At 46.3% G+C, this 24,482-nt stretch overlaps 1 protein-coding gene across 1 annotated transcript in view; it reads right to left on the bottom strand.

Moving 5' to 3' along the window:
• Positions 1 to 1,142: 1,142 nt before the first annotated feature.
• Positions 1,143 to 24,482, bottom strand: part of ETHR (ecdysis triggering hormone receptor) — a 282,147-nt gene continuing 258,807 nt past the window's right edge. Inside the window, exons 2-3 of the mRNA XM_089575451.1 lie at positions 8,703 to 9,238; positions 1,143 to 1,439 (exon numbers count right to left, since the gene is read on the bottom strand). Of these exons, the coding sequence (XP_089431577.1) occupies positions 1,143 to 1,439; positions 8,703 to 9,238 (833 nt within the window). The remainder of the gene's footprint in view (positions 1,440 to 8,702; positions 9,239 to 24,482) is intronic.

Here is a 24,482-nt window from a genome sequence, read left to right as displayed (position 1 = left end):
TATAGAACAAAGCTCCAAATATCTCACTTTTCTGCTCGTCCTACAGTGCGCTGCACTTCCCATCCTGTCACTTGCCGTTCTTTCATCCGAATGGAATGTTACTTTATGGGTTGAATTAAAAGATATCGTACCCAACAATTCTGGACAAAAGCACTTTTGAGTGGGAAACAGCTTAGGAACGCAATTTGTCATATAATGCAAGGCTTCAATATAACAATCAACATATCCGCAGATCACCCGATGACAGTCTTGAATTTTTTTTTATTAGCGTTTTTGCTATCGTCAAAAGCCTTCCTCATCGCTTTTCTACGGCAGTATTAACCGCTTGATGCGATCGATGGAAGTAAGTTAAAAGAATGATTCTGTTACTCATTAGAAGAATGCACCATCGCCTTCAATACTTCTATAAGAGTATCACACAATTTTTAAATATTCAAAATTTTGCTCCGAGAATGTTGAACATGGTCGTAACCTGCGCAGACATGCGCAGATTTCTACCAATGGCAGAACATTATTGAACACCCTTAAAACGCTTCGATCTTCACAGCTCCCGCCGACTGAGCACTGATGGAGTTCATTCGGTGTTCGCATGTCGGGCAAACTAACACAATCGTGGATATAAACACTGAGCACCGCCGCCTGTGGCACATGAGTAGAACGAGGTATCCCGGGAGAAAAATAAGACAGCGTTATCCGGAGGATCCGCTAACAAAAAGTGCTTGCCTGAAATGAACATGGCTGCTTCCCTGAGGACATGTATCAGTCCCATCCGCAAGTGTGAGTTGGGAAAACAGTAAGTACGTTGGAGATATTACTCTCTGCAACAGCAGCACATCTCACAACGGCTCAGCTGTCGCGAAGCAATTGAGACATCGCAGCTTGAGTCCTTCAGCGTGCACCAGGCCACTTGTGAAGAGAGAAGCCTCCCAGTTTTAACCGCATCGCGATGCGGCCGCTGATAAGAACCAGTTTTGAAGACCTCCGCATTCAGAATGGTCTACCAGTCAGCGGCTCAGTTAAAACCTGCAGCTCAGTGCCAGTGCAGCACCTAGCTGCTCGGGGTGTGGCACGCTCACAAAATTCCAGCCCAGTGCTCGCTACGCTACGAGTCCAGCCGAGGATGGTTTGGCCGCCAGGACCCGTCAGACGGGCATCGCAGCGGCTCCAGACGCAGCAACGGTGACGACGCTGTGCACTGCGGCGCCGTTGTTGAGGCTCGAAGCACTCTTCAGGCTGCTCTGGAAGGTGAGCGAGGTGCTCGTGTGCGTGTTGGTGGTGGACTGGCGCAGCAGCCGGCGGCGACGCAGGCCCAGCAGGCGGCAGAAGGCGTCCCGGAACTTGGACGATATGGCGTTATACAGGATAGGGTTTATGGCCGAGTTGAGGTACAGCATGACGCGGCACACGTACAGCAGGCTGTAAAACACCTCCAGGCTCACCTGCACAACGACAGTCAGTAAGTTTGGTCCCACAAAACCGGTGCCTCCCGCGTTCAGTGCGCCATGCTCAGCGGCGGTAGCTGAAAGCTACAAGATCAGGACATCAGGCGTAATTAACTCAAGTCTAGACCGAAATCAACGCACAAAAATTGCAAGCAAGCTCGCACGTTTGAAGATAATAGAGAAGCGGTTCTTCAGTGGCAAGCGGATGCCGCAACCGCAGCACAGAAGAAAAAACAGACAGACGGAATTACCATATTTAGAAAAGCTGGAAATTTACACAGCACCCACTATCCCCACGAAATGTAAGCGTGAAAGCTTCATCATGAACATTTTATTGCACTGCCATCGGCTGTCACACCTTCGTGCGAATGGGCAAAATTTTAGTTTTTCTTTGTTTGACGCTTCAACTGCAGAAGGAAAGACACAATAATTTTTTAAGGATTATTAGCTGAGGAGTATACCGGAACTTGGGAGATCTCATTACAAAGTTCTTAAGGAAATGCACGTTTGGTTGCCTAATCGGGGCTATTTCACATTCAGGCTTGCGGTTTTTTTTTTGAAAATGTGCGTTCGATTTGAGCACCGATAAAGGAACGAAAGCGGCCGTCAGTACACACGCTACTTCTTCATTTGAAATGTTTGTAAATAGACAGGCTTAACACACCACATGGAAGACTATAGCTTTTTGCTCTTCAGAGGCTGTTCAGGTCCCGAACAAAGCATACGAATGTTCCTAGCGCTAGTCGCGACGGAACACGTGGAAGATGCCAGGCAGCCTGACCAAAAGGCCATCACAAAGGATCCACTGTCAGTTCTACTATTTAGCTTTAAGAACGGAGGAGGACGATGCAGGAGCTACAAAGAAAGTGTTCTGAATGGCATTTGCTTTCGGGCTTGAAGCCGCGCACCCGTTAGGCACGCAGAACTCGGAGATTCGCTTTCTCTCCGCCGCCTTCTTGCGTTCTGTAGTGCAATTACGCGGGCTTTATTTTTTCTACTCGTCCTTCTTCCAGCGGCGTTCAACTGGGCGTAGCACACAATGCGAAAAAAAAAAGCACACTGATACCGGCTGCAGGCTTGAGGCAAAATGCCTGTTACAGTTATTGCAGGATGGATGGATAGGAGCGCCCCCTTTGAAACGGGGTGGTGGCAATTGCCGCCATGCTCAGGTTTTCTTTCTTTATTTTTGTTGACCTGTGTTGTCAGTTCTCATTAAGATTCGCCATCTTCTTTACCTACGCTTTCGTACAATTCTAACCTTATGTCCCATCTCTGCCTTTCAGCCACCAATCCTCCAATCGCTTTTTGCTAACCTCCACTGCAGATTTATTTACATGACCATTGTTATCTTTAAACCCTAGGGCCTCAGGAAGAGTGACTGTGCCTGCATCGACATACATTTGAGTATGAGGTGTTCAATTGTTTCTACAGATCTACCACACACTGCACATGTGTCATCCCCTTCGTTGAATTTTTTTTTTTGTAGCTGCGCGTTCTAAGACACCCTGACCTAGCTTCAAAGAGTAGGGCACTGCCTCTTGAGTTATCATAGAAAAATTCTTTCCTGGTCTGCCTTTTCCAGTATCGATATAGCCCTACACTATGCTGCTTTTCCACTGAATTAATACAATTTTTAACTTCCGCGTTTTTAACCTGTCGTTTAATGCTCGTTCTTTCTCCGTCCTCATGATCGGCATACTTACTGGTTAGTTTTCTAGTTCTTTTCCGCCACTGTGAGTCAACGCTCTTTCTGTATAAATATTTAAATACCTTAGCTGCGCACCTGTTATCGTCCAATTTCCTCAGGCGTTCTTCATATAGTATTTTATTCTTAGCTTCCCGTGCTTCGAACGATGTCCAGCCCATATCCCCTTGCACTGCCTCGTTTGTGGTTTTGCCGTGGGCACCTAGTGCTAATCTTCCAACAGCTCTCTGATTTACGTCTAATGTCGACTGAACTTCTGCCCTTATGCACAGAACCGCATTCCTGAAAGTAAGCCACGGCACCATTGTTCCTTTCCAAATACCTCTTAGTACTTCATATTTGTTGTACCCCCATAATACCCTATGTTTCATTATCCCGGCGTCTCTTCGTCCTTTTGCCCTAAGGGACTGTTCGTGCTTTTCCGTGTATATCTGCCATTCGTTTAGCCATATCCCGAGGTATTTGTATTCGGCCACTTTGGGTATTTCGTGGCCTTGTATTTTAAGCACCTGATCAGTTGTACGGTTGAAAATCATCACACCTGACTTGAAGCTGAAACCTAGAGCGTCTCATTCGTCTCCAAAGCAATTAACCAAAGTTTGTAAATCTTCCTGGCTATCTGCTAACAGTACAATACCGTCCGCATACATTAAACCCGGGAGCCGCTGCTCAACTACATTTCCGCCTAATCTGTACGACAGATTATAACCTAGTTTACTTTCTTGTAGCCTCTTTCCATATTTATCACATAAAGCATGAGGTTTGAACGGTATGGACGCCACGCTGCGGCGGAGCCGCGAACAGTTCTAAGATATATCGGCAAGAGCTGAGCAGCGTCGCTTGCTGCGTTGCCTGAGTTGTTCGCCTGAACATTCAAAAGATATTGTCACAGTTTGTTGTAAAAATATTTCTTCGAAGTGCTTTTACACGTCTTTGCACATTGTAGAGGTAGAAGAACCGCTAAGCGTCAGTGCGCGAGTTTTCTAGGGCCAGAAAAACAACGTAGAGACAATAGGAACAGGCTGTTTCCACGCAGAAGTGAAGTGTTTGCAGGACTGTGGCAGCACAGTTGTTTATAGGCGCCCAGCCTATTTCTAAAAAAAAAAGATTTGCCTCAACTATAAGGACCTAGGTAAATATGCGTTGCTATTTATCGCAGAGCACGCAGAGCATCGCAGAGCACGCATGCCTAATGCGCACATTTCGGGTGTGAAGAGTTTTGTGCACGACTATCTCTGTAAGTACAGGAATTATTCTGACATGGTGATATGGAGCTTTGTTATACACGGAGAGTAGGAGCAGGTGGATATAATGATATCATTCTGATTACATTTTATTCTGTTTTTTCCAGCAATTTATTTGTCCATGCCCTCGCTGTCGCCAGAATCAGTCAGACAGACTGAAGGATAACAAGAATACAATTTAACAAAAAGCAACGTATCATAGCAGCTTCACATTACTTTCCGCCCTTCCATGCACCGCTTACGACCAAACTGAGAGTGCAAACCGCGGTTAATTGCTTCGAAAAGACAGTGCGCGGCCAAACGCGACTCACTGTTCTGTCTTTCCACCTGTATGCACGACTATACACCTGTTGTTTTTTCCGGATTGTAGTCCGCGGACCAAACATGATCAGATGGCGAAATTTTGCGTGATGCGCAATACCTATGCGTGCGGACTATACATTACTTGATTTTTAAGATCATTTGTCACAATTGAAGAAGTCTGCGTACTGTCAAAGAAAAAAAGTGAAACCACGTGGCCTGTCTGCGCCTGCGATATTTTGCCACGAACGAATTCTGCTCCGATATACAATCACCTTTGATATGCAAGTGAATGCTGCTCGCGATGGCTGCTTGTCAGTGCTTTGATTTGTGAGGACGTGCCTCGATGAATAACGACAGGTGCAATGACTCAAAAAAAAAAAAACAGCCTTCACTGCAGCATCCAAGTTCAGTGTAGTCGACTGTGGGAAGGCACTAAAGTCGAACCGAGCAGCGGTGAAAGAATTTCAAGTCGGTGAAAAAAGTGCACGAATGTTGGCTGCTTCCCCATCTGAGGGAAGTGCCTGCGCGGAAGAAAGCACGCAAGTAAAGGACACTACCATGGCCAAAACCTGGAAGAAAAACTGGCAGTGTGACGGCTCCGACTCTGAAAATCATGTACTGTCGCTTCTGCAGGAGGCATCGAGAAATTCTAGGGCAGTTTGCCGCACTCTGCCACCTTTATCAAAATGAATCATCTGTGTGTTCGAAAGCGCACGATAGTGGGTAAAAGGGGGCCGGAAGACAGGCACTGTATATGACTGGGCTGTACGACTGGTACCCATTACATTCGTACTATGTGCGTACAACCTAAAAGACTTATTTTCAGCCGAAATTCCTCCCTACAAACTATACACAAAGTGCGGGATGTCTAAGCCCAATTTTTTTATATTTCAAGCCGAAATCTGCCTGTGCAAAATGCGGCATAATCATGCTTAAAGTATCCTATGGTTACTAAAATTTATGAGCACGGAGAAGCGCAAGAGGGTGCAGTTTCAAACGTTGGAAATGAAGTGGCCGTGACTGACAATTTTTGTTAACGCGTTTTTTGCTAACGAGTACGACAAATTGACAATCGTGTCTTGCTTGCCTGACCTTTTAGTTTTGCCGTTCCGCCGTTGTACAAATGTCTTCACCGTCAATCTCGCGGATTTTCTCCGAAGCGCGTGTCGACCGTCTACAGCTCCGCTTTCACGCCGCCCATTTTTAAAACGCCAGACAGCGATTTCTTCTTTGTCTCTCCTTTACTCCTTTACAGCTTCGAGAAAAGAAAAACTGGCTCGCATGGGTTTGCCACCATCAACAAATAAGCATCAGTTTTTCGTGACATTTTAAAACGAGCGCGATTCTACCACGGATGCGCACAGAAACACCGCCGTTTTGAATTACTTGGCCCGCCCTCTTAGGTCATGATGATGATGATTATGATGATGATAAAGCTTTTATTTCCCAGAAGGGAAAAGATAGAGGAAGGGTTGTCGAGCAGGTCAGGGTAGCATGCTTAATCCAGGGCGCCACTGACTCGCGCCGACTCGGGTACCAGCCGGACTAGCTTCGGCTGTGTCTCTCCACTGGTCAGGACCGCCTCCCAATTCTCGTATGACAGGCTGGTCATTGCTAAGTCTATAGGCTTCTTCACACAGGCAAAAGATATATGTAAAAGGGCGGGACAAGCCCCAAACCAAGGACAAAGCGCAAGGTATTGCGGTGGACTAAGCTTGTTCTAAAGGAACAGGTTGGAATAGGTGTTCGGTTGTATTAGCCTCCAGACAGTAGCTTCTGAAGTGGCTAGTTTTTGTGTGTGTGTGGTGGTGGGAAGACGGTAAGGGAGAGTTTTGGGCCAGTTGGTGATTTATGATTTGCAGGTTGGCTTAGTCCTGTGTCCTCGTTTGTATCGCGCTAAGACAACCTGCAAATCACGACGGTAGGTGCGCTTGAATTCTCGAATTAGCCCGTTTGCTGCCTTATTCCCCGCCAGTCCTTCCTGATCGGCGTCCATGTTATTCTGTGGTGTTGGTTAGTATTGAGTAGTACGTTGAGTGAAAATCACCATAGCTAACGCGTAAAACATGCAGAAGTAGCTCTTGCCTAATATTATTTTAAATAATCAGCAACTTTGTTGCTGTTGTAAGACTGAAGAACGGTGTCAGCTGAAAAGCTTCACAGCATGTCAGAATAAACTCCAGAAGCGTAATTATGTAAATGTTGTAGTACTAATGCGAAAGTGCTTTTTCTGCACTCTGACCACAGTGTGCGGAATCGGACATAATTGCAGTGGGAGCAAATGTTCTGGGCCTCCCCTACTGGCCGTAGAAATGAAGCACCTGAGTTAACATAGACGTATTCGCAATATTTCCCTCCCTGGAGGTCAGCCTTCGAAATGGAACCACCTTATTGCAAGTCATGTTGTATCTTTATTTTTCTTTATAGTCATATATATATATATATATATATATATATATATATATATATATATATATATATATATATATATATATATATATATACCTTACAATTACTGTTTTTCACATTTTCAATTATTTAAATTTTGAATGTTAATGTTACCCAGCAATCAGAATAGTCTAACAAAGTCCACCTTTCGTGGACTTTGTTAGACTAATCTAACTGTGGGGCAAAAGTTGAACCCTGAAAGATGGAATGTATTGATGGATATGGTTTAATTCTCCGATGCACAGAGAAATCTTTCTTTTGAAGTTTAAACTATGGCAGGTAACTGGTTGAGGCGCAGTAAGATCTGCGTCGGCTTGCGCGTCATATTAAGCGACGCTCCAACTGTTCACATAATGCTAACGGGGAATAAAGTGATTCAGCTTACAGTAGTTCGCCGTAATCCACGGATGTGCATCGCTTTGTGACGATCAGTCTTGGAACACTAATGTGGCCTGCTTGGAGCGAAACTTTGTTTCCTAAATTTTGGGTAACGGCCGGGTGAGAATAGTTAGGAAAACACATTTCTCAACATGCTCTACAATTTTTATATTCAAAATATGCGCTAAAGTTAACGACAAATATTAGCTAATTAGCAAATCAAGATGGCTGCCAAGAAGCCTGTGCAGTCGAATCTTCGTACACAACGCGTTCTCTTTGTTTAAAGCTCGTCACTGCTTAGCTGAAGCAGCCCGTATTGTTCGTCAGAGCCGCCACTCCTGGCCAGAATAGCCGCCACGTTGCCACAGTTGCTATGCGGTCGATCCAACATTCGCAAGCAGCGTTTCGACGGAGGTGAGTGCTGAAACGGCCATGTACTCCCATTTCGAAGCATTTTAAATAGCCCCTAGTGGTCTAAATTGACACATTAAGCCTTCAATGGTACCCGAAGTGGTACACACTGGTCGATACACGCCGGAAAATCGAGCTTTAAAGCGTTGGTTTTTGTCTGTTTTTTTTTTTTGGTATTGACGGCGTAGGTTACAAGCTGTACACAAAAATAAAAGGCCAGAAAAGGTTTTGAAGTCAAACAATACATTACTTTTGAGGCCGGCAATCATACGCACGTCCATGACATCATAACCACCTGAAGCCAAATGGTATCATGACGGCAAAGTACTGTCACAGTAGCGAATAGTGAAAACGTCACGCCCTTTTGAAGTGATGGTGAGCCAGCTGGGGCACCTACTCACTGATGGCAAAAAAAGCGCCAAATTTTGTTTCGATGGCTAGAAAAGAGTGCATATGACTAGGACAAAGATACAGAGTTGTATAGCATACGCCTCTGCCGGTGTCACTTCAGCGATTCTGTAACCATGAATAGTCAACTCTCTGCCGACTGTCTACCTTCATTTTTTGTCTGGTTTTTGGAGCACAACGTCTTCGATGGGATCGCAACTCCATAGCTGGTATATTCAGGTTACATAGATGTAGCTTTCAAGTTTTTTTTTTTCAGAGGACGTAGCAGCCAGTGGCGTCGCTTTTGGCCAAATTAGGCAGGCAAGTTGGCAGGTAAGTATCATCGGGGAGCGCCGATAAGCCGTTCCGACCCGGGAGGCGTACCTGTGCCTCGACTGGCCCCGGCGCGGCGATGATCCACAGGATGAAGACGCGGTAGGGCAACAGACACACGAAGAAGCTGACCACAACGGCGGCGAGCATGAGCACCACCTGTCGGCGAGCACGCAGCTGCGCCTGTGCCGAGGGGGCGCTGCTCAGGGCGCGGTGGCGCACCAGTTGGCGCGCGATGCACGCGTACACGAGGAGCAGCACGAAGAAGGGCAGCACGAAGAGGAGTGCCATGCTGGCCAGAATGTAGAGCCGCCGCCAGGGCCGACCGAAGGACGTACCGCACGAGGGCACCGCGCTGCCGTCGTAGTACTCGACCCAGCCGTACTGGGAGACGAACAGCATGGGGCTGGTCACCGCCAGCGCCAGCAGCCAGATGGCACCGATGATGGCCAGCGCGCGCATCTTGGTGCACGTGTAGCCGGCCTTCAGCGGCTGGCAGATGGCGTAGTAGCGCTCGAAGCTGATAGCCAAGATGGTCAGGATGGAGACGTGCGCTACCACCAGCTCCAGGAACGGAATCATGCGGCCTGCACAGAAAGATACCCTCAGACCTTATAAATGTCTTGAGGGTGCGCGTCTTCGCAGCGCCAGAGAGCTCTTGCGAAATGCATGCGGCATAGATGCCCGTGGAACAGGAAACTTAGGAGAAGCAAACTGTCGGATACACTACGCCGTGACTTATCACCCCTCTGTAAGTGATGTCTGCGTGCTTCTGACAACGCAGTTTATCGCTTTACACATTTTTTTTTAATTCCGTTCAAGTTTATTTGCATCAATACATGTACAGACGACAGCAGTACCGACAAAAATCCAAACTAATTCGGCTTGACTCGGCCTGTACCCCCTAAAGAAATGGCACTATATTCAGTTAAGAGAATACAGAGGTACAGTGACGAATAAATATAAGAAAAGGCGTCGTTAAACATTGTAATAATAAAACGCATACTGCTAAAAAAACACTGTACGATATTGCAAGAAATTAAGTGACAAAGATTTTTGCGGTATAAAATAATACTGATGAATGAATATTGCTTTGCATAAAAAATGCCTCTCCCGTAACCGAGAGTAGAGTAAGCATGAAATGTTTACGGGCCTAACACAGGCTCCATTGCTCGGCTTAAGCAGCTGTGACGGTGGCGGCATTGAAATCCAGGACGATGCAGAAGCGTACGCGGACACGACGAGACGCAGGCCTGACAAGAATGTATATGCAGCGCGTTCGAAACATTGCTCGGCTTAAGCAGCTGTGACGGTGGCGGCATTGAAATCCAGGACGATGCAGAAGCGTACGCGGGCACGACGAGACGCAGGCCTGACAAGGATGTATATGCAGCGCGTTCGAATACTCCGCGAGCGTGTATACATCTGCCTGCCAGGGGGGGGAAAGGGCATGAAGGCCCTGCGGCCGGTCTTTTACATGCGTGAGTGTAGGACCGCAGCGCCATCCTTGGGGAGCACGCGAAAGCAGTTTTTCAGCCGAAAGCCCTTCTCGCCCTGGAGCTCCCCTCTTTCTCTAAGCGGCCTTCTCTCAAAGCCCCTAACAGATCACGTATAACAACGAAGTGTATTGTGGCATGTATGTGCTTTTTGCACGCGTTATTAGAAATCGGAAATTATAATTCCGTGCATTATCAAATGCACAGCTCGACTGATATCTTGATAAACATTGAGAAGACACTGGCAGCAGTTATTTTTTGTGACTCGTTTGGAGAGCAACCGGCGCTTGTATACCGGTCCCGTAGGAGAGCTTAGAGAGTCTCGTTAAATCTCGTGAAGTCTCGTACGTTGCCCGGATGTTCTCGTTTCAGAGCCCGGATGAGTGGATTTCAGTGCCCGGATGATGGCTCTCGGTCTCGGAGTGACGTCACCACACTGCCGACAACGGGCGCTAAAAGCATTTCATGCTTTAAAAAATGGGTATTTACAAGTATAGCAGCGAAAACGGGTTGAACATTCAATGGGGTCAGTTAACACGACAGTAGTACAAAATCTTAAATGTAGAAAGGATGCCCAATGAGACCATTAAAAAGACTACATAGGTTCCTATCGAGTTGCTAATGAGTTTAATAAAAATAGCAGTGTGCGGCGCAACATTTGATGACCGTAGCTAGTGCGTCCTTTAAGAACGTACCATGTTTCTCTGTGACGTGTTTTGCAATTGTTAGAATTCGCTTTTCATAGAGATGATTGCTCAAAAATTTTGTTCTTTTTTTTTCGGCAATAAAACACGTGAGTAAAATTTGGCCCAGAACGGTTTTAAGTTAAGGGTGCTGAAAAGAGGCTGCGTATGAGCGTCATACGAAGAATTAGTAAAAGCGCGTAGTGCTTTCTTCTCCAGTAAAAAAAGTTTTGTGAAGATAAACATTGTGGTCTTGTCCCAGACTACATAGCAGTAATTCAGATGAGAAAGGAAGGAGGAGTTACATAGTAGTTTCTTTACACAAAACGAAAGAACTGAAGCTTAGTAAGTATTCCCACAACACGAGCGAGTTTGTTAGCGACTGAGTTTACGCAGAGATCCCAACTTAAGTTCTCCTGAAATACGTCCCCGAGGTATTTAATGGAAGGCACAAAGTTGATAATCGAGGGACTCATTTGAAGATAGCCATGTTATCTTTTTTTTGTTTTTAGGTTGAAAAAGTGCAGCCATACTCTACTTATTATTTACGGGTAGTTAATTTAGTGAGCTCCAGCTATTAAGTTCACTTAAAGGAGCGTTCCCAAGAGTCATCAGGCTATTTGCACAACCTCGATGTAAAAGCCAACCTGTGTCGTCAGCGTATATGATGAATTGGACAGTAGGGTCAATATTTATTTTGTCATTAATGTAAATAATTAACAACAACGCCCAAGAATGCTTTCGTAGAAGTGTACTATATCACGGTTCATTTCTTTATCACCAGGGCAGGTAGCGAAAAAAGACGTAGGCGTGGTTAGCCCCCTTTTTTTTCTTTTCCCCGCTTTCAATCTCTACTTGAGCACGAGCTCCTCGCACGCAGTCCCGACTGCTGCTGGGCACCCACTGCCTGCCGCCAAGAGCTCTCACAGAATTGGATCCGAGCAGTCAGCGGGTTTCGGGTTAACTGAGTGGGACATAGGACATAGTGTTGGTGCTACAGCTTCTATGCACTATAGCTAGTGCTAACCCGAAGCCTACTTTTGTACGAGGTGAGCTCGGGATACTTTTTCTTGGAACAGAGGAATACACAATGGAAAGTACATAAGTTCTAGACAGTGAACACGAATTGATAAACACAGAAACGCACTACGATGAGACTCGACGGTGCCTCTCAGATATCTGTTGCAAAGGGCGTGTGAGCACTATAGTGTTCTGGAAGTAGTGCGCGCCTTCTACACCACGGCTTTTTGCTGAAACTGTAGGCCACCCTGCCATGCATATTTGGTTTCCCCCCTTGCAAAAGTGGATATTGAGTTTCTGTATCATTATGATGTAATCATGTTGAGTCAACACAATCTGATCAGAAAGGCAACATATGCTGTGTCTTTCATCAGACCGATATCATAATTTCTTGATGAGTTTTTGCATTACTTTTTTCAACGGAATCACATCATAAATTTCTGATGGGTTTTTGGAATAACTTTCCTGATTCATGAACACATGATGCATGAAGACATGAGCAGTATCATTTTCATACATCACCGAAACATTTTTTTTTTCAATCTTTTGTGTTGTAATGATTCACATAAGGAGAAATTTCCATTTAAACCGCTTTATTTGCACCTTCCAGAAATTACATACACGACGCCAAAATTCATTTAGAAAACTGTTTACTAACAATTCTCCTCTAACACTTGCTGGATGTCTCTTATTAGGAGTATATAAGCGTGAGCTTGGGGTATGAAGAAGTTGGAATCAGGTGAGTGTATCGGTGTGGCATATATATCAAGAGCGTAGCACTGTCCTATTCTCTATCTTGTTTTCACTTGCTTCTTCCAGATGCCCAATGGAAGCTGTCTGCTGTAATTAATGGCGGGTCTGGTCTTGGACTCTTCCACGTTTTAGCGAAGTTTGCATATAAAATTGTACAGTGGATGTTTACATTACATACAGGAGAGGATTACCGCAGCATTTGAACATGATGTTCAAGAGGTGTTGGAAATAATATTTTTTGATGCATGAAAAATTGGTAGGTTTTTAAAGTAGTTAAACCGAAGAGACTGGCGAAAGCGTGTGTGTAGCCTGATTGGCTTCTGGTTTTGCTTTGCTTGGTCGTCTGCATGTCTGGCGACGATATTAAACAGTTTAAGCTCTGGTCGAGGTTAAGCTGATCTGTTCTGTACGCGCCGCAGATGGAAGTTGATGAATACGACGATGTGCAATGCACAGCGCGAGAGTGTGTGCTGCAGTATAGCACAAGACGTGTTCGGCTGCGGCGATAACCTAGTGAAGAACACAACACTAAGAGTGAGTGCCACTCCGGTTCAAAGTCGTTTTGGGCATGCAATTCTTTTAGACTTACAATCATTCTACAGAACTGGTCTTTAGCAGAAACAATAGATTCACAATGTCGGTCCATCATGCGTGCTGTCCAAATGCTGTACAATCCAATTAAAAATAACATATCTTAGGGCTCATCAACAAACGGTATTGCAGTTAGAAATCGTACAGAATGCGGCGTCAAATTGTCTTTTTTTCAATGTCCGTTGCATGATGTCCCACAAGAGTACTGCATCTCTACAATTGACGAAACAATGCTCAATCGTTTCAGGAGTATCACAAAGGCGGCAGTTCACCGTCGACACGAAAATACCCTTTATCTCTAGCCATGTTTTAACTGGTAATGTCTCAGTGTGTAGCTTAAAGAAAAATGTTTTTGAAAATGGCGAGAGGGCGTTCTTCATTGCCTTTTTTCTAGTGCTTTGTTGCTACGATGTGTCGTGTTACGATGTATTAGCTATGTGCTCCGAATCGACTTTTTTCTCGTGCTTCTTTGCTCATGTGTGTTTATGTGCCACTGTCTTCTTAATGCCTGTAGGTAGCTCATGTACATAAAACATCGCATCATTGTAATAAATACCATGTTGAAACAAAAAAAAAAGCGGCGATAGCATAGTGCTCTCGCGCAGCGGCCTTTGAAGCGGATCTGCTCGCGCCGCCGCGGATTCCCATTCGTGGATACTGAAGTGATTTCTTTTTTTAACTCAACGTGGCGTCGCTGTTGCTAGGCAACGGCACAAGATCCAACGCTGACTAGATTCTTGGACGGTGCAGGTGAGTGCATGAGTGCTTTCGCACTAAAGCTCGCATTCAAGGCACTGCTTTTTTTTGGCGAAAATATTATTTTGCATACCTCATAAACTACTTAGCAACGCATCATGAATTCAAGATGAATACATGAAAAATTATTGACAATTTTAACAAGAAAAAAGACATAATGTGATAATCGGAAACCCGGTGACCAATATTCATATCAGCAACTTCATAACTAAACTCAGAAGTTATCAGGTATACCTGATGAGTGCGATGTCCGAAATCGTTGACTTTTTATCAGAAACTCATCATATATTTTCGTAAGGAGCAGTCTCCCATTAAGGCCCTGTGCGAATGGCGCCCTCCAGTAAATGCTCGTAGGCAGCTTCGCTCGGCATCACTGTCTGGGCTTTCGGCCAGTGCAAGACGGACCTTCACTGTCTGCGTCACAGGTCTAGAATTTAGTGTTGTCCACTCGACGCAGAGTTCAAGAACTTAGCAATTATTCGGTTGGTTTGCAAGGGCCGCATATTCTAAGGATTACGTTCATGGTCTATTCGTTTTTTTTTTGCCGTTGGTCAGCCCCTCCCCCGTCACAAAATCCAGCCAAGGACGCGGCTAGCTGGCTGGAAAATATGACGTGAGAGGCGGCAGCTGCCAATGATTAAAAGCCAAAATAACAAATACGTGAATAAATCTTATGTAGAATACGACCTAGATTTTTTTAAGGAATGTAGCGTACCTTGCTCTACCAGAAATAAGCACTCATGCAGTAAGAAAACGCAGGCAGTAGCGCTTCAAGAATTGCCTACAAGCTCCGCTTCGAGCACCGTACTACATGGAGTGTTCAATGTCCAAACTAAAACGAACTTCTTTTAAAACGCGCAGATCGAACCCTTTCATGCTATATAAAAGAATCAGCGCACCTGAATAGCAGTCCATCTTAGTTCCGATTCAGTGTTAGAGAGTGTCGTGTCCACACAGTTAAAGCATGTGGGCATGAAAGGCATTTGAACACATACAGCCGCAGCAGCGGTGAAAGCGAGGCGCTCTGTTAGGTGTCTCGACAACGGCCGAAAATGTGCAATGGCTCAGAGAGAGAATCAACAAAAAATGACAGCTGACTCGGCGCTGACCTTTGCAGTGGACGCACGACTGCTGCCGAAATTTTAACTTAGCGTTCGGCATAAAAGCAAGACCCGAAATAATTTTTGCTGCAGTTGCAGGGGTCGTGCTCTATGCTTCTAATCATGAGCCAAGACTGTTGAAATCCATTATAACAAGAATTTGAAGGTGAGTGTCAAGCTGCATTTTTTAAACGACAGCGCTGTTAAGAAAGTGCAAGCCACCCGGGTATGCGCGTCCCATGAAGCATGGCAAATTCGGCGCAACGTAAAGTTTATGTCTTTATTTTTTTCATACGGGCATTCTTCCACATGAGTGCGCTATTGCTAGGCAGACAATACATAACAAATGCTACGTTCCAGTTCATCGTTTCTTCATTCATCTCATGTGTTCGGACTTTTGCTGAATACTTGCAACAGCAAAGACTTCCAGCCTCCTACAGCCTGGACATGTTTCCTTGTGATTTCTGGCCTGAAGTTTCGGCGCGAAGACGAGTGATATCACATCGCTAGAGAGATAAAAGACAACATCACAAGGCAAAACACGGCTTCTTTTTTTCCCTTTTATTGCCTTATCGACTCATTCAGCAATTGTCCGAAAAGACGACTCCACGCTTTGAATAGACGCAGGAACACTGCGTTAAGTGTGTGAGGTTCCACGGAGAGCTCTATAAAATGTAGAGGCGTGTTCTCTAAGACAGACCCCTTTTTATGAAGTAAAAAGTTCGTATACATTTCAGGCTGTTCCGCGTATATCATATCAAGAGCAAACCCACACCCAGTCCACAATACAGGCCGTTTAATCTGCGGCATTTGTGCTCCTATATCACCGGCCTCTACGGCACAAGTGGACGCCAACGAAACAATTGTAAGTGCCGGTTGGCATGGTGTTTTAGGTCACTGCTGCGCAGCAACTCCTTGGTGCACTACTTTGTGCTGTACATGAAGCGGACCCCGGATTACAAGAGCGACGCTTCTTTTATGTCGGCAACGCAGCTCAGTGAGATGGCTATGTATTATTAACTGTATAGAGATCCCAAATTGACACGCCTTCAGCCGTGTTATTTGCCGCAAAGAAAATACATATAGGGAATATAGAGTATTGACGGTTTCCCCGGCCTGGACCCTGCCAGGATAGCATCGCTGCCACCGATGCAGGAAGCGAAACGACCTAGCGAAGCTGCGATGGTGCAATTATTTATAAAGGCCCTCAGACGGTAGTGATCTGCAGCCTCGCAGACGCCAGGCGTGCCGAGCAAGCATGGCATGCTGTGCTACTGGATCAGCTTCACGCAAAAACCGGAAGACAGAAAGAGCAAAAATTCTACACAATCCCCTTGCTCAAAGACCATTGCTGTGATTCGGCTAACAATTCCAACTCGCAAGAAACTGACGTTCAGTCAGGAGTTCGAAAATGTTCTGTGTCCAGCCTTGTTCTTTTTCATATCTGCATTAATACCTGGAGTAGCATGCAAGGCTAACAACCAGGCAGACCTCTCTTTTATTCATTAAACTCTCTCTCTCTCTCTACATTACTTACTAGCCTTCGTTTGGGACCTTCAGTATTCATTTATTTGCGGATGACTGCGCAATTTACATGACAATAACTTTCCACGATGACTCCTTATCGTTATTTCTGCATAGTGTAAGTTGCGCTTCATGAAGCTCGTTCGCCCGCTCCCCTTCTCATGAGATTGCACTGCCGAATTTGTTTTCGTCTTCGGACACACGCAGTGCTCTTGTCATTTATTTATTTTTGCATTCCTCAAATGCTCCTAAAAGGGGCATTAGATTGGGATAATGGGGGTAGTAAAAGAATCTGAAACGATTGAAACTGGGGTGAAAGCATATTTTCGGTGGAATCTTTAAAATTGGCGGTGCTGCTGTGGACTGGCGTATCGGCAGGCAGGCCGTTCCGGTCGATTGTGTTCGGGACTGAGAAATAATGCAAGTGCGCATTGGTAGACGCGCGAGGAGGATAAACGGCTTCAACGCGACCAGTGCGAAGGGAGACGTGGTGAGCTAGTTTTAAAACTGCGAGCGTTCAGTGATAAAATTTGTCAAAGAGGCTCAGCCTGTATATTTTGCGTCGTTCGCAGGGGCAGGTAGATTACATTTGGATTCCATAGCAGTGACACTAGAACGTTAAGAATAATCTGAGTAGATGAATCTAATTGCACGATTTTGTACTGATTCAAGTGTTTTTGTCAAGTCCCCAATCTGAGGGTCCCATTCTGCGCATGCCTATTCCAGCTTTGGACGACGAAGATCAAAAATATCTTCAGCTGTCGGTGTTGTTTCGCGCTTGCGCGGTATTCTTCCTGTCAAAGTAAGGCTGTTACTTCATAACTCCTTAGTTCTGTCTCACTTACAATAATGCTGTACCGTTTTGGGCACCACGGGTGTCGCTAATTTATCCAACTTGCACCTTCTTCAAAAAAGGGCTGTGGGATGCATTGCTGGTGTACCTTGCTGCTCCCTCACACATGACCTCGTTTTAAAATATGAAATCCTGCCAGTCTTTGCTTTATACAATTACACGCTTTTAATAAGCTGCAAACGTACTTCACGAAGTGAAGAAAATTTCATTGGTTACTTGGACGAACTGGTAAAAAAGACCTATATTCCGCAAACTAGACATAAAGAAATGGGGTTAGTGCGGACACCTAGACCATGCTACATCGAAGAGTCTATCTGTTATACTCTGCCGTACAATTAAATAAGTTACACTAAGAATTATTCGACCCTTTCAGGCACTCAAATGACATTATTAAATTATTTTTTCCAAACAGGCGTATGTGATGATATATTGCACGTATTTTAAAATTAGTGTTCTACTTTTTCCCATAGCGTGTTATTTTTTATCGAGCAATGAAAAGCGCTGCTTTTCACTTAGTGTTTTCTATTTTTTATCTCTACTTCCTGCTGGTGTGGAATAAAATATCATGCCGCTTCTCTGTTTTACTCCCAAGTTGAAAAGGGGGCCAGGACCTCTATCAAGCTTGAGAGCTCTCAGCTCTCTGCTTTTCTATTTGAGAGAAAATAAACATTAGATAGAGAGATATAGAGAGATGTAGATGTAGATGTAGATGTAGATGGGTGGGTGGACGGACGGACGGACGGACGGACGGACGGACGGGCGGGCGGGCGGATGGATGGATGGATGGATGGATGGATGGATGGATGGATGGATGGATGGATGGATGGATGGATGGATGGATGGGTGGGTGGGTGGGTGGGTGGGTGGGTGGATGGGTGGGTGGGTGGATGGATGGATGGATGGATGGATGGATGGATGGATGGATGGATGGATGGATGGATGGATGGGTGGGTGGGTGGGTGGGTGGGTGGGTGGGTGGGTGGGTGGGTGGGTGGGTGGGTGGATGGATGGATGGATGGATGGATGGATGGATGGGTGGGTGGGTGGGTGGGTGGGTGGATGGATGGATGGATGGATGGATGGATGGATGGATGGATGGATGGATGGATGGATGGATGGATGGATGGATGGGTGGGTGGGTGGGTGGGTGGGTGGGTGGGTGGGTAGGTAGGTAGGTAGGTAGGTAGGTAGGTAGGTAGGTAGGTAGGCAGGCAGGCAGGCAGGCAGGCAGGCAGGTAGGTAGGTAGGTGGGTGGGTGGGTGGGTGGGCGGGTGGGCGGGCGGGCGGGCAGGCAGGCAGGCAGGCAGGCAGGCAGGCAGGCAGGTAGGTAGGTAGGTAGGTAGGTAGGTAGGTAGGTAGGTAGGTAGGTAGGTAGGTAGGTAGGTAGATAGATAGATAGATAAAAGTGGCCGCTAATGCATGCAGCTTAAGTTAAGAACAACGCAGCGAGCTATGGAAAGGAAAATGATAGGTGTAACGTTAAAGGGCCCCTGCCCACCCCATGGTCATAAACACTCTCTACCTCACTTTGAGCGAGCCTCCTCTCCTTCCATTCCCTCCTCGAAATTTTTCTCTCCCGCTCCTCGTCGAGTAGGCTCGGCAAGGCAAAATCACCCCTTCGTTCTCCGATGTAAGCCGGAGGCGTGGTGTCTGTGGAGTGCGTCACAGGGCTACGTCATGGCTCCGCCTTCAATAGAATTCTTTTCTTGGTTTTTGCTGCTGGGTCTGTTCGAGGGGAGGGGGCGGGGGTGCTGCGGGCGCGCACACTGAACGATCGAGAGGCGCGATCGGCTCGACCACCTAGACTTGTTAGCGAGCGCATGCTTTCATACATCTGTTTGTCATTCCCAGTTAGCGAGCCACCTTTTCATTTTTTTTAGGCCTCCCCACCGCTTCACGAGCGGAGGGGCGGAAGTCGGTTCTGTTCGAAACACACGGCGAAGTGCGGGCCCGGCAACCGCCCGTTTGCTTTTCTTCATGTGTGTTTGTGTCTTTTCTCCGCTCCGAAGCCCATGTCGTTCATTGCAGTCAAGGCGTACGCGAGATGCACGGAGGATATAAGCGGTGTGTGTGCGGAGCGGTCAAGGAGGCGAGCGAGGGAAAGGCTCTGCTACACTACTAATTAAAACCTTGTTTTGGGGGGCTTGCATAGAAGAAAAAAAACTGAGAAGGGAGCGCGCACGCAGAGCGTCTCGTGACGTGATCACGGCGGGGGGGGGCGAACCAACTCCCTCAGTTTTACTATTTTTTTACTTTTTATGGCTAGGGTTCAAGGCTGTCGCCGCACGCTCCCTCCGCAGTTTTTTTTTTTGTTCCTTCATGCGGGTTTGTAGGCATGAGCCAGAACAGAAGGCGCTGCGGAATGCATTGTGCAGACGACGCGACGCCAAGGCTACGCCCAACCTACTCCCGTCAGTCAGAACGATGCGCCAATGGAGTGCCTTTAGCGAAAGTAACCCCCCATGACGTCAACGGGGTTCAGAGTAGTGGGGCGGGCCGTTTTTGTTGAAGGAAAGAACGAGCGGGCTTTGATTTGAATTTTCGCACCTTTTCGGGGCGCGCATGGCTCTAGTATTTTGCAGAGGTTATCTTCGATGCCTCATCTATGCAGTGGGCTTGTTTTTCAAAAATGTCCGGACCCTGGGCAGTGGCCCTTTAAGAGATCGGAAGAGGGCAGAGTGGGTGAGGGAACAAACGTGGGTTAATGACATCCTAGTTGAAATCAAGAGGAAGAAGTGGGCTTGAGCAGGGCATGTAATGCGAAGGCAAGATAACCGCTGGTCCTTAAGGGTAACGGAGTGGATTCCAAGAGAAAGCAAACGTAGCAGGGGATGGCAGAAAGTTAGGTGGGCGGATGAGATTAAGAAGTTTGCGGGGATACAGTGGCGGCAACTAGCAAAGGAGAGGGTTAATTGGAGAAACATGGGAGAGGCCTTTGCCTGCAGTGGGTGTAGTCAGGCTGATGATGATGATGATGAATGCATGCTGACATCACACCAGCTTTGATCTTTTAGGATAACGAAATAACGGTCTCGTGCAATAATATTTTGCTCAAGCAAGGCCCGTTAAGTGCAGAACCAAGCAGTCTGAGTTTACAAAGAGAAGCACATTTGGTCCGAAGACTCCATCAAAAAACAAAAGTACGGGGTACAGGTTTGGGTTATTGAGAAAAGCACTGCCCCCTCACCAGCTTCACCTGTACCCCGACACTGCGGTCCACAGCTCCGGAGAATTTGAGGCAACAGTTTCAGCTGTGTTAGGCTCGACGCCTGCCGCAAGGTTGCCTGAGGACCGGAAATCAGCGGCTTCCTCGAGCCAGCCTTGGTACAATGGAAGAACGTCAGTAATAAACATTCCCCCTCGGGTACGGCCGGTACGCATGCAGAGGACGTGGTGGCACGTCTAGCGAAGCAGTCGTCGTCGGAGTCTAAAGGGATTAGTGCTGGTGTCACGCTGTTCGGTAACCCCCTGTGTGCCGGGCAGGGGCGCGAATTTAGTCTCGTAAGTGAAGGCCGCTGGCTACGCGATTGTGCAACTCCCGGGTTGCGCCACATGGTGGAAATTGGTGAAGACTCCAGCACTGCTGTCCTTGTGCGGTACGTGAAGGTTCGCGGCCGACCTTGGTGGAGATGGCAGCGGTGCCGGCGGCGGCGATGAGACCAGCGACGGCAAGACGAACTGTTCCCAGAATTGGAGAAGGCGCAGATTAGGACCAGCTGTGCGCTGGTGTCAACTGAGTGGCGAGGGTGTGTGCCCAATGTTGATGGAAAGAAGGAACATTGCCGGAGGACAGGCGTCGCCGCCCTAGGGCTGAACCTCGGAATCTGTTGGTGGGCATTGTGTGTGAAGGGTATTTGACCAGGTAGCATGTAAGTGTGAGAACGGAGGACTGTGGATTTGCATGATGATGTGAACTATTAATTTCTGCCTATAACCCGATGCTTGTCTGGGAAGCTTCATCCACGTGCCGACAGATAGAAAGAACGCGTGGAGAATTATAACTGGCTGCTTGTACAAGTTAATTTTTTAAAGTCGCGAACATACCACCTGGGAGCAAAGACAACTTGAGTCCTCAAAACAGTCCCTGAGCTTGAGCCCGGCACTCCTCCCAGCGGCAAACTCAACGGACTGACTGCTGAGAAAGAGACGACCGGGAGGCGAACAGCAGCATAGCAGCGCAAGAAAATCGCGCGAGAAGACCTCGAATGTAATAGTACTCGATTTTTGAAGCGCAGGATGTCGTCTAAGGCCACTGAGTGTCCGTGACGAGGCGGATAGACTCTTTTGCGTTAGAAAAAGGCCTCGTGGAACCGAAGCGGCCGGCAGGTGAGCAGCTGCATAAACAAGTACTACGAGCTTCAATATGCGTCGAATGCGAGTTGTAAATGTTACGGTTAAGCAAGTGTGCGTAGTTTCGCTTCGTTGCCTTTTGGTTACGAGCTTCTGTGACGCTGCGTAAGTATCAACGACACTTAGCGAAACAGTGAGCGGCAAGCAGTCAGTCAATGTCCCGTCGCCGCTGTCCGCCAGTAGCAAAAAACGAAGTGAACCACGGCCTTCTATATTTGTTTTCAACAGGCTGTAATGTGCAGCTGCCAATTGCTACAACTAAGACCACCTTACTCGCAAAAAGAAAAACGAAAACAACTGTTGTGCTTGTGAAGTACCGGGGGTAAGTTATACACAGTTAAGCACTTCTTTTTCGGCCATAAAGGAAAGTATGCATATATTATGGCTTACCACAGCTTTTCCAAACGTACACGACCGCAAAATCATCATACTTTGCTCTAAACAGCAGTAGGTTTGACAAAAATGCGAGCGGCAAATCCAAGCAATGTATGTGCTTCATATATAAGTCTTATTTTATTCTCCACACCCTCTACTGTGGAGGCCTAGTCATATCCGCGCTCGGTTCCCAATCCAACGATTATTGGTTCGAACTGTATTTGTAGTAATGTGTGTTATGTTCTGTCGAAAACTATCCAGCTCTAAATTACGCTTAAAATTAGGCTTCCTTTGCATTTTTTCTTTAAACGGCTGCTCCCGGGGAACAACTGTTGTACCTATTTCCTTAGGAGACAGCTAGGTTTTCCGTAAACGTCGGAATGGCAGGTTGGGCTTGTCGGATGCTCGTCGCGAGGACGAAACGATGACACGTTGGCCGCTGGTCGTACACACGGTGGTTAGCAATACGAAGAGCACTTCGCATCTTCGTCCACTCGTCCGGCGACACGTTGCCGGTTGAGGCAGCAACTCCAACTTCTTGACAAAGAAAACTGACTTATTAAAGACGGGACCAGAATTCAAGCAGTAAGAGAAAAAGGCGGATTAAAAGAAAGGCTGTATAAAAGCGGCCGAGACTAAGACTCGGCGCGCTCCTCTAAACTCTTTGTTTGCAGCTGGTTTTAAACCCTTCGATAACTGGGCGGAGCTTTAGTAAATCTATTCTCGCCCAATTTCTTCCAATAACAGTGCAATGACACCATACATACAAGTGGGCGGATCCCACGGCTAACCAGAGCCCGACTCAGAGGACCGCACACGTCCTGGAACATGCAGGGCGCGCGGGCTACACCTGCAACCCATCGAGCTGCCCCCGCATCGGCGGACTGTCACTGCTGCCAGTAAACAAAACCTTACCGCTTAGCTGGACAATCGGATGGTTTGAGAGGTCGCTGACCCTAATGACCCCCCCACTTGAGAGCTCCTCCCTCCACAACGGAAAAAGGTCGTCGGCCCCTTTGCGACCCCGAGTAGGTCGTTTGCGGTCTCACTCCCCATTTCCTATGGCCTTGGTCAACTTCCAAAACGCGCAGCGCGCTCTCATCCTTCTTAACCCCACTAGACTTCCCATGGATACGGCAGTTACCGGCGAAAGGGGAAAAGGAGCCACCGGCCTGTAGGCTTCTATCAGGGACCAACAGCAGTTTGTCCTAAGGGGCCAACAAGTTAGACCCTTCGCAGTTAGTCCTGAAAAAGACTAATGGTTGTGGAAAATCAGTTAGTCTCAAAAAGGACCAACCTCTAGCTCCCTTTTAGCCCTTCTTTACTAAGAGTGTGCTATCATCTGCTTCCAAGCCCATATTTATTTATTTATTTATTTATTTATTTATTTATTTATTTATGAATACTGCGATCTTGTACACAAGATCATAGCAGGTGGGAAACAATGTATTAAGATACAAAAATACAGACACGTACTAACAAAACATAATTGCACATAGACAAATCAGAATTGCACATAGAATTGCACATAGAACAACACAGAATTGCACATAGAAAAATCAGGAAGAAAAATACCGCGGCAAGGTCATAAACAAACAATTATTTCAAATGCTCTTCAAACGAATGCAATGATCTCTGGCTGACAACATCATCCGTAAGGTTATTCCAATCAGTGATGGTCCTTGGAAAGAAAGAATATTTAAAACAATTAACTCGAGAATTTAATGGCGTTATGGAAAGAGAATGGCGATTTCTAGTTTGGTACCCCGAAGAATAAGCAAGGATATTAGAGGTGTCAACTTTGAAATTATTATGAATTAATTGAAAGAAAAATTTTAAGCGACATATGCGATTTATGCTAGGAATAGAGGGTAAGCCGCTTTTTTTGAGGAGATCACTGACTGATGCTGGCCCGTAAGTGTTATAAATAAACCTTACTGCTTTCTTTTCGATTCTTTCAAGTTTATTTATGTTTACCTTGTCCCAGATAATTACTGCATATTCTAAGATTGGTCTAATAACAATGTTGTAGGCAAGAAGGCGTGTAGCAGGGGTCGCTAACTTAAGCGAGCGTCGTAAAAAAAAAGAGCTTTTGCTGAGACATAGTCGACATGTTTGGACCAAGACCGGTTATCAGAAATCCATAGGCCTAGATACTTATGTTCTGTAACTTCATGAAGAAAATTATTATTAGCAGTGTAGTGATATAGAAGAGGGTTCTTTTTAAGTGTTATTCTCATAAATACGGTTTTTTCAAAATTAATTGACATTTGCCACTTCTCACACCAAGAAACTATTTTTGCAAAATAATTATTCAGCCTTACTTGATC

This window comes from Amblyomma mixtum, chromosome 3 (assembly GCF_055824585.1).
Source record: "Amblyomma mixtum isolate Tamu chromosome 3, ASM5582458v1, whole genome shotgun sequence".
NCBI classification, from domain to species: domain Eukaryota; kingdom Metazoa; phylum Arthropoda; class Arachnida; order Ixodida; family Ixodidae; genus Amblyomma; species Amblyomma mixtum.
The sequence above is the reverse complement of the archived record's forward strand: the minus strand, read 5'-3'. Positions and strand labels throughout refer to the sequence as shown.